Source organism: Wolffia australiana, chromosome 6 (genome assembly GCF_029677425.1).
Source record: "Wolffia australiana isolate 7733 chromosome 6, ASM2967742v1".
Taxonomy (NCBI): Eukaryota; Viridiplantae; Streptophyta; class Magnoliopsida; order Alismatales; family Araceae; genus Wolffia; species Wolffia australiana.
In genome coordinates this window covers 19,937,543-19,948,054 of record NC_135840.1, presented here as the reverse complement: position 1 = coordinate 19,948,054, position 10,512 = coordinate 19,937,543, and the positions used below count along the sequence as shown (strand labels likewise).

The 10,512-nt window shown below is 34.6% G+C and overlaps 1 protein-coding gene across 1 annotated transcript; it reads left to right on the top strand.

Moving 5' to 3' along the window:
- Nucleotides 1-528: 528 nt before the first annotated feature.
- On the top strand, nucleotides 529-1,685 carry LOC144704381 (uncharacterized). The gene is made up of 3 exons (XM_078576795.1): nucleotides 529-674; nucleotides 768-822; nucleotides 1,137-1,685. Exons 1-3 carry the CDS (start codon nucleotides 590-592, stop codon nucleotides 1,294-1,296), a joined length of 300 nt encoding a protein of 99 aa, XP_078432921.1. The 5' UTR covers nucleotides 529-589; the 3' UTR covers nucleotides 1,297-1,685.
- Nucleotides 1,686-10,512: the final 8,827 nt, after the last annotated feature.

Sequence of the window (10,512 nt, the reverse complement as noted above, 5' to 3'; positions counted from 1 at the left end):
TACATATTAAAACTTATTTAAATTATATTTTGAATTTGTATATCACATATAAAAAAACCGATATCAGACGTCGATATCCAATATCATCATCCGACCTTTGAGACGAGGATGATACCGATATCGGGATGAATAACGGTATCGGACATTGGTACTGTACCAACTGAGATCTGATATCATCATCCGGCATCAGGATATTGGTATGGATGGATATTGGAAAGCCCATTTCTGAGATACTGTTCAGCATCCGTTCTGATATCGTCACCCAATTTCGGGGTTGGGACAAGCGAATACTAGTTGGACGATGCTGAACTTGATTCGTTTGCATAGGTAAAGGGCTGGTTGCAGCAGAGTAGTGGGCTAGAACCATAAATTTGATCAAGATCTAGCCAAAAATAACATAAGTCTAGATATGAAAAAGATCTAGCCATAAAATGATCAACAGAACCACTCAATCAGATCTGATAATTTTATTGGGCCGAAAATAGCTGAAAATGGGCCGACTTCTTCACACTGGCCCATAAAGGTTAGTTACAAATCTAAACCCTAGTTCTTTCTCTCCTCTCTATCTCAATCTGTCGACTGCTCGACAATGGCGAAGAAAGGGAAGAAGAAGAAGACGGGGGTCGGATCGGCCATGGACATCTCCGCGGAAGCCCCATCTAGCAGTGCACAACGTGAGTGTATTTCGATTATCCTCTTGTGCGATTGATTTCCGAGGCTTGTCCTCTTCTCGGTGAAGACGATGATGAACTTATTGATGTCTGCAGTAATGGATACCTCGGAGGGAAAGGTTATCTCCCCGTCCCTGGGCACCGCAAGCAGGTCAGATTTCACGAGGAAATTTGTTTTTTTTATCGAATTATTCTGTCTCTCCGCTTTTCACGGTCGGCATTGAGAAATTTCTAGGAATTCGGGTACGAACTCTAGTCGATAGGTCATTTCTTCAACTCGTTCAATGTAAAAAAACTGATAGATCAGGGAGCAGTTGAAAATTATTGTATTTTATTTGAGATTTAAGTATCTATGCCATGGAATTGGGCAAACTGACACTCATAGTTGTTGGGGTTCTTCCCAAGGACCAATATCTCGTCGTTTTGCACGTTCTGATGTGCCAATTTGCCATGAATTATTTTCAGGAAAATTCGGAAAGGGGTACCCATGAGGAGAGCGAAGAATCTCAGAAAAGTGAAGGCAATGGAACGTGCAATTTCCAATGACGAGAAGCTGATGGAGAGACTGTCAAAAGAAAAAGATAAAGTCTCCAGAATTGTGTCGGCCAAATCTCTGTATGACTAATGCGAGCAAGATTTTAGTAAATTTATAATCGATTCAATTTTCTTTGATCTCTCTGAGCAAGATTTTAGTAAATTTTCTTTGATTTCCAATGACGAGAAGCTGATGGAGAGACTGTCAAAAGAAAAAGATAAAGTCTCCAGAATTGTGTCGGCCAAATCTCTGTATGACTAATGCGAGCAAGATTTTAGTAAATTTATAATCGATTCAATTTTCTTTGATCTCTCTGAGCAAGATTTTAGTAAATTTTCTTTGATTTCCAATGACGAGAAGCTGATGGAGAGACTGTCAAAAGAAAAAGATAAAGTCTCCAGAATTGTGTCGGCCAAATCTCTGTATGACTAATGCGAGCAAGATTTTAGTAAATTTATAATCGATTCAATTTTCTTTGATCTCTCTGAGCAAGATTTTAGTAAATTTTCTTTGATTTCCAATGACGAGAAGCTGATGGAGAGACTGTCAAAAGAAAAGGATAAAGTCTCCAGAATTGTGTCGGCCAAATCTCTGTATGACTAATGCGAGCAAGATTTTAGTAAATTTATAATCGATTCAATTTATAATCAATTTTCTTTCATCTTCTTTCTTTCATCCTTTAAAGTCATAAATTGTTGAACTTCATCATTTCTGTAGGAAGCATTTTCAAAATTCTGATGTTTTTTATTTACGAATTGATTTCATATTTTTTAAACATCGACACATATGGTGGGATAATATCTAAACTTGTCCGGTTCTGTTTTGCATCAGTTGTAAAGAGTGCGGCCTATATTTATGAGATGAAAGAAGAAAAATGTATATTTTATGTCTGAATCAAATATGCGTCAAACTACATTGCTGAAAAATAAAGTGGGAAAGAAGAAGAAAATAATACAATTAATATTATATTCATGACGCCGGGATACACTGAAAAATGCCATGTCTCAGATTTCTCCTTTTTTGACCTCCTCACGATGAAGAAAATAGACCGACCTGACCTCCCTCGCTCAAATTGTGATGCATATTTTCTATGATTATTTTTGTTGCAAAATTAATCCGTACTATGTAATTTTGAGATGAATAATAAATGCATGAGTTAGGGCGAAGTCCATTAGATGTCTTTGTAATTTTTTTTATTTGCATTAATAAGATAATCTGATGTTGAACGTATTTTAGTAATATTTTTGAATAAACACTGTCTTATCAATGTTCTGAAATTAAATAAACATTATCATGAAAAGCTAATTTTGGACTATTGGGTTCTTTTTTATGAAATGATGTTTTCCTATTCGTCTTCAAATACTTTCTTATGAAACTGTACATAAGTTTTGTCTCTGATGTCTATAATTAATAAAACACGCTACCATTAGTTCAAATGGTGAATTACAAAGTTGGCATTATCGAAAATATGTTGAACATGCTACAAAAATATCCATCTACTGAGTAATTTATTAAATACTTAACAGAAAATTTACATATATCCACAAAATAAATAGTTGATAAATAAATATATTAATACACGTGTGTTAAAAGGACTAAGTGATGGCACTTGCATATATTGATTGTCAGATGTATTTTCAATAGGTCAATCACACCACTATGAGTTAATGTAAACTTTTTGTCATTTAAAATGTTGATTGAAAAATAAATTTTAAGTTATTCTAAGTGCATAATTTCATTAGTCTGTCACCCCATTAAAAACATCTAACCAAAGAATCCTTTAGAATCATATAATTATTGTTACTACATTGTAATCAGTAACGACGATAGTATTGGTCCTAAAACTTGTGACTATAGTTCTGCCATTTCCCAATACTTTCATGACTCACATTACCACAATAGAAGTATCAGTTACAGGTACTCACATATCATATGGTTGAAGTCATAAATTAAGGTCTCATAAGTCCTAGACATCTCTTTTCCATAACACTCAAAGCACATGCTTTATTACACTTTAATTTTATCGTGTAATCCTCTTTCTTCAATAATGTGAGCAGAGAATGTAGCAACAATAATAGCTTGTTTCAAGAATTTCAAGAATTCAGCAAATAATTCAAGAATCCACCTAGTATCAAAATCATCCCTCGTCCTAGTACTAGCAGTAGACGGAAATTTAAGTTCAGATGGACCAGCTCAGGGGAAGAGTTAAAGAGATTTTTCCCTTCCCCCCTAAAGTTCGAAATATTTAGGTTGGAGCTATATGATTGGGCAAAATATTAAGTCATTAACGCAAAAATGCCACGTTATCCTATGAATCACAACAATTTTCTTATTTCAGTCTATTTTCTTATCTAATGTATTGTATCTACCTTCGAAGGATTTATGCTCCTAATCATCGTCTTCAAATAATTCCCAATATAGGAGATAATATTGATGGCATGATCACTAGAACTATTGGATCACTATCTCAATGTTTTTTGCCAACTGATAGTCATCCTAATAAATGAAACTCAATGGTTTCTGTATGTTTTTTCATCCAATTTTTTATTCATTAGGACAATCAATGGGGAATATAAAATAGTAATTAACCTGAAATTTGAAGGATGAAGTAGTGGCTAGGACACCAAAGATGTATTGTGTTGAAACGGTTGGATACAGGAAGAAGTCCACAAATATGATTGAATGAGCAAGATGATATTTTCTACCCTCATAAAGGAGAAGATAGCTGATAAACCAGAATTTGGGTTAAATAAGTCATTTTAAGGCTCTGATTTATGAAACAATATTTTTAAAATTTTCCTTACTCAGAATAGGGTAAGCAAGGGTCAAATCCACAAGGAACAGGTAGTGAGAGAGTAAATTTAATTTCAAATATATTTGAAAATAGTTATTTTAGGTGATTTATATTTTTTGGATTTTTAAGTCTTTTTAAAATAGAAAAAATCAATGAAATAAAATGAGACTAGTCAAAACTATTTTAAATACATATTTTATTTCATTTTTGATAATTTATAATAATAAGATGTGTTTTGTGGAGAATTTTTAGGGCAATAGATAAGATTAACATTAAAGAAAAACATCGGCCGCAATTTGTCAGCGGCAGCACTCCGCCGCTGTAACTTTTGCTATAATAGAATTTTTTAGTGCTGTTTGATGCATTGGAAAGCTTGAAGTCTAGGATATCCTCTGGAATAGACAAAATGGTGAGAAAATTTAAAACAAACATTCGGGAGATCGCACGAACCTTGTTGTTACTTTCCCCAAGGGCCAAGTGGTGATCTTTCTCCAAGAATCTTGATTACCGTTGAACCCTCTCTCCCCCACTCTTGTATAACAAGAATGAATCAAAGAAATATGATGCACTGATAACATGATAAATGCATGTATATTTCCATATATTTTAATTTTTTTTGGAATTATTAATTTATAATTTATCATGTTATTATTTGAATTAACCAAATGTCTATGCAATAGCTAGAAATTCCAATTATGCACATTATGGTTATTTTACACTAACTTCCTTGACTTCTCTGAATTCAAGCAGTTAGATTAATGATGAGTATTGTATAGTTCCTAATGTGCATAAATTTACAGGAATGAGAAGATACTATTAGGGAATTGGAGAATTTTGGAAGCTTAGTAATTCTACAAAAGGACTTGAAAGGATCAAGTGGAGTTGTGGACCTTAAAAAGAGAAATCTGAGGAAGATGGGACACTCCCTGACCTGCCCATTGGGATATCAAAAGCCTTACAAAGAAAGAATCTGAAGATCACAAGGGGAAGCTCTCAACAAATGGAAAAAAAGAGGCCAAATGGCAAGAATCTCAACATATAATAGAAAATGCCCAAAGGGGTATTTTAGCAATTCTTCTTATGTACAAATATTCATTTTCTTCCTCATTTCTCCTCATTATCGATGTGATCCAGCAAGTGGCTGGCCAGCAGGACAAGGCATATTACAGAATCCAGGTTGTATGTTTATTGAAGTTTTCACTCAATCTCAACTCTTGTTTGCATTGAAAATGCCTAATCCTGGAAAAATATAAGGATTCGGACTTGAGAGAAATTATTTAGGACTCATTAAGCTTGCCTTGAGGTTTTAGGAAGTTGGATTTCCATTTTCCCATCATTATCTATCCATTTCCCCTTTAAAAGCATCACTTTCTCACTCTAAACACTCATTTCCCCTACTTTCTCTCTTTATAATAAAAAATTCTCTCTCTAGAACTTCATCCATATACTTAGTTCATCCCATCAAAAATTCATAAAAAATCATCTTCGTTTACACCTTCAAATTCCATCTCAAACTCTCTCTACACCATTTCTTCATTTTCTCTCTCCGTATCCTCATTTCGACATTTTCTCTCTCTATTGTTGTTTTACTTCTCTATCTAAAACCCATTTCTATAGTCTCTAGACCCTCTATCATTTCCATTTAAAATCCAAAAAAATCCCATTAAAAAATCAGTTTAATCTTTTTAAAACTTGTTTCCCATCATGTCGTCGCTGCTGCGCGCTGCCGTGTGGCGCTTGTGCGATAGGGACATCCCTCTACCCGCTGGTATGTGCGCAGGTAGCGTGCGCGACTGCAGGGCACATTACTTGACCCTATTGGGCCAAGCCCAATTGGGCCGACCCATTTGGCTAAGTCCTGACTTAGCCAAATTGGGCTTATCCTTAGTGGGCTAAACAGACTAGGATCGGGCCGTCAACCCAAAGGCCGAAACGCTTCCCCGCTCACCGCCAATGTCATTGCCTCTGCCACCATGGCTTTCGCCATCGCGGCTGCCTCCGCCTCTGCCAGCGATCGCCGAAGCATGTATTTTCATCATATTCTGCATTAAAAAATTATAAAAATCAGGAAAAATCAGAAAAAAAATTCTATATTTAAAAATTCCAAACAATAGGAAAATTCCTAAAATTAATCTAATCAATTTCTAGTGATTTTAACATCTATAAAAATTCTTAAAAAATATTTAACTCTCATTTTTAATATTTCTTGTCATTTTTTGTGTAAATTTAATTCAAGAATTTCTAAAAATATTTATTTTTGATTTCTGGTGTTAATTAAACTAAGAAAATTAGTGTAAAATATTTTTTCTGTGTTTCTTTGTATTTCTGCTTCACTTTAAATAATAATAAAATATGTAAGTTAACTAAAAACTATAAAAACAACTCCTAGAAATTACATTACTCACTTTTGAACTCATTTCCTTCATTCAAAGCTTGAGAAAAATTCTAAAATTAAATTCTGCCTCTATCTGGATTGACCCCTTACTTTCCATCAATTAATTATAGAGTATTTAAGTGGAATTATTCAAAAATATTGTTGGTTAAGTCTGAATTAAAACAATGACAGAAAACCCCTCTAATTTTGGACTTATCACGCACTAGGCCTCCAACAACAAGTTGGAAGCAGAAATATAATATGAGATACACATAGAGGGAGAAGAGAATAAATAAAAGTTCCCTAACTCTCCCAGCCATTGGATTGAATTCGAAGGGTGTGGAGGGCTAGGATTTTTTGATTTCCAGCCTGTAACCACATGCCCTCCTTCTCAGATTTGAAAATAGACCTTTCAAATTCAAATTGTGCATCAATTTCAGAATTCTTGCCTTTAGTTGACTCTATTTTTAAGGAGGTTTGAATGGACTTCTACGATGGGCTTCTTGTGTATTGGGCCTCCTTTCATTATCTGTTTGATTTCTAATTTCCTCGTGTTTGTATCTCAAATTTACTATTGTATTTACCTAAGCCCTGCCATGTCTATCAAATAGAAATCCACTTGACTCTAAATAGTCAAGTGAGGATAGTTCAAAAGTCAAATATATAAAAATAGAACTTAGAAAAATAAATCATTAAATTGTCATTTGATACTTCAATGGTGAATAACGCTAATGAAAATATAAAAAAGTATGTGGTAAAAAAAAACTGTAATTTGATTGATCTAATTTGACGTTATCAATAGCTTGTGGAAGATGATGTAATGAATTCGTTGGCCAAGATTATGGAAAAAAATCAAAGGAGTTCTCTGATGATTTTCAAATGCATCATTACAAACTGCGATCATCGAAATGGTTTGATGGTTGACCATACACATAATCATCTTAGGATTATCATGCTGATGAGGAAATTGTACATAGACTAGAATTGAAGACTAAAAGGTTCCACAAAATAATTGATTAACACCTTTTGTACCTTCTAAAATATGAGGCCTAACTTAGCATCCCATGGGCTGGGTAGTCAACTTATTAATTATATTAAGGAAATCCATGATTAAGTAATATATATTGGATGTAGTTGATTAATTAGCTTCTAAATAAAATGTTATTGGGATATGAAGATATTAAGTAGACTGGGACATGGGCCTGGAGGGTCACATGTAAAAGATTCATTAGTTGTCAAAATTTATACTCTTAAGGAATTTTATGATTTTTCTGGTTGTGTAAATAGGAATAAGGCCAAAATGAGATCACCCATGCAAGAATTCCTTGGTTGCCCATGCCTTCTTTTCCCTTCTATTGTTGGGCGCTTTCTCTTCCCTGTGCAACAAGAATGATGAGGAGATCCTGCATGGATCAATTGCAGCGATTATGGAGGAGGAAATGTGAATATTTGATGCGTTGATGGCTTTATGGATGGATATTATGTGGCCATCAAGCCAAATCACAACACCATGTTTTTATTTAAGCTCACTGAATAAAATATTAGTTCATTATTATTCATGTTTGAAGTTTATAATGAAGTCCATGAATATGTGCAATGACATAGTGAATAATGATGAGATCATAATACAGTGATCACTAGTCTTTGAACATGTATTCTAAATATTCCTATTCAATGGATAATTGAGATGGGCATCAAATTGTCCGGATAGAATAAAACTATACGATAAGTATAGTGTTATACGATAAAAATAGATGACCTTGTGGCTATTATTGTGGCAACACTAAGGACAAATAGTGGTTTCTCTCTGGAGAAAGAGTTCACTGAATTGATCTAAAGAATCCCTGAATGGTATTATACCTAAATGTCAATCAGGTTTATTTATGTCGCCGTTGTATAAGTGATCCATTTACCTGAAACACCAAAGACATCTTGTGGATGGATGACTACATTTTGACTATAGCTTACAAGCGTCTAATTAAGGGATTAAAATAATTCATGGCTCAGGTATAGTAAGAAGCTCATAGAGATGATTGAATGGTCAAGACGAGATCATCCACCCTCAATATTAGAGGAAATTGACTCGAGGAAGATGATACAACAAATCCATGGCTGAGATAGTGAGGATATTGGAGAAGGCATTCTCTAATGATCATTGTTACACGTCAGTATTAATCAAATGGCGGATGCGGATGAAGGATTATACATATACGGTAGCCGATGACGGTAAAGGTTCCATGAGAGAGTTGAAACAATACTAGAGCACGAGATGTAGCTTTACATCCCACGGGCTAGAAACTCAACCTATCGATTGGGTTAAATCAATCATTAGTTAATTAGTCTATATTATTTAGTTAATTAATAAGGTTGACCTATAATTATTATTGGGCCACGAAAGTTATTAACTAGAATGATACATGGGCATGTAGGGTCACACACATAAGATCATAAGGGCAATGGTGAATATATTTTACTTAATGGGTTTTTGAGAAAAACTTGAATATAATATAAATAGGGAATGGACACTCATTTCACAAGCACCTCGGCCAGCCAGAATTGAGAGCCTCCACTTTCTCCACTGTGTTCTCTTCTCCACTTATCCAGGGAGAGTATCTTCATGGTGAGAAGATCTTCAAGATTTTCAAGGAGAGTTGAAGAAGAAGTTGAGATCCAAGCGCCAAGTGATCGCATGGATACTTCTAGAGGTCGGGCACGTGAACGGCTTCAAAACGATCTTAGAGAGGGAATTCAAGGATATAATAAGTTCCCCATAAGGTACATGTGATGTATGATTTTAATTTTGTTCTCTATTGTGTGAATCATCTTCAAATGGTTGATCACGGCCACCAAAACCCAACATAAACTTCTTCCTACAAGTATTTGGAGAATTTAAACAAAATCTCTAAGCTAAGTGCCACTACACTCCATTAGCATGAAGTGCTAGTTACAACTGTGTATTAGAATTCTGTTTGGTCCATCTAAGACACCCGACTTTGTAAGAGGATCAAAATATCATTCTACTCACCCATTTAAATCATATGTGCTGCACACACCTAGGAAGTTGACTTTCTGATTGGTTTGACCATATCTTTTTTGTAGGATTAAGTTTAGACCGCACTTTTCCCTCACAATAAATTTGAGCTACCAAAACCCGCAGTTAAACTTCAAAACATTTTTTGTTAATGCTCATCATTTTTCATGTTTATGAATATTTATGAGATTTTGGAATTTTATTATGACCTAATTTATACTGTGCAAGTTTAATTTTGGATTACATACCAATTCCAATCTCCCTTTGAATGGATCTGGTAGGCCATTGTTGATGAAAATGAAAGTCTAAGGCCATTGTTGAGTTTTATAAATACTTTCTTTGGTGCCTTATAACAAGAAAGCAAAACAAAAAATGACTCATCAAAGAACTTCACAATATGATAATGTTCTCCGAACCTGGTCTTTTGGGTAACAAAAATCCAAGGACATAAGAAATATCTAAATGTATCTTCTTTCAAATTCTCATTAAATTGATAAAAAACATGAATAATTTTCTTGTCTATCACATTAACAAGCAACGAGTTTGAATTAGGTCATGCCGTTTTCATTTTTAATAAGCCAGCTACTTTCCAGTCCTTGATAAAAAAAAACATCACAAGTTATCCTTGCTTTCTTCTATGATATTTCTTATGCTGAAAGAATTAAGAGATCCATAGTGAAGACAAGAAGAAAGAACAATTCTTGATACCCAAACAAAGAGATTACAAGGGGTTTTATAGGGAGCCCTAATGGGCTAATAATAGAAAGGAGCTAATAATAGAAAGAAGAAAAGAAAAAGGAAAGGAGACAATAATGTCAACACTCCCCCTCAAGTTGGAGCGTGGATGTTTTCCACACCCAGCTTGGAACAGAGCTCCTCAAACCGAGGGGCATGAAGCCCTTTGGTGAAGATGTCTGCAAGCTGTTCAGCTGACGGAACATATGGCGTGCAGAAATTTCCTGACTCAAGCTTCTCTTTAATGAAATGTCGATCGATCTCAATGTGTTTTGTACGATCATGCTGGATGGGATCATGAGCAATGCTGATAGCCAATTTGTTGTCACAGAACAGCTGAACAGGGGAAGAAACCGGACACCTTAGTTTACG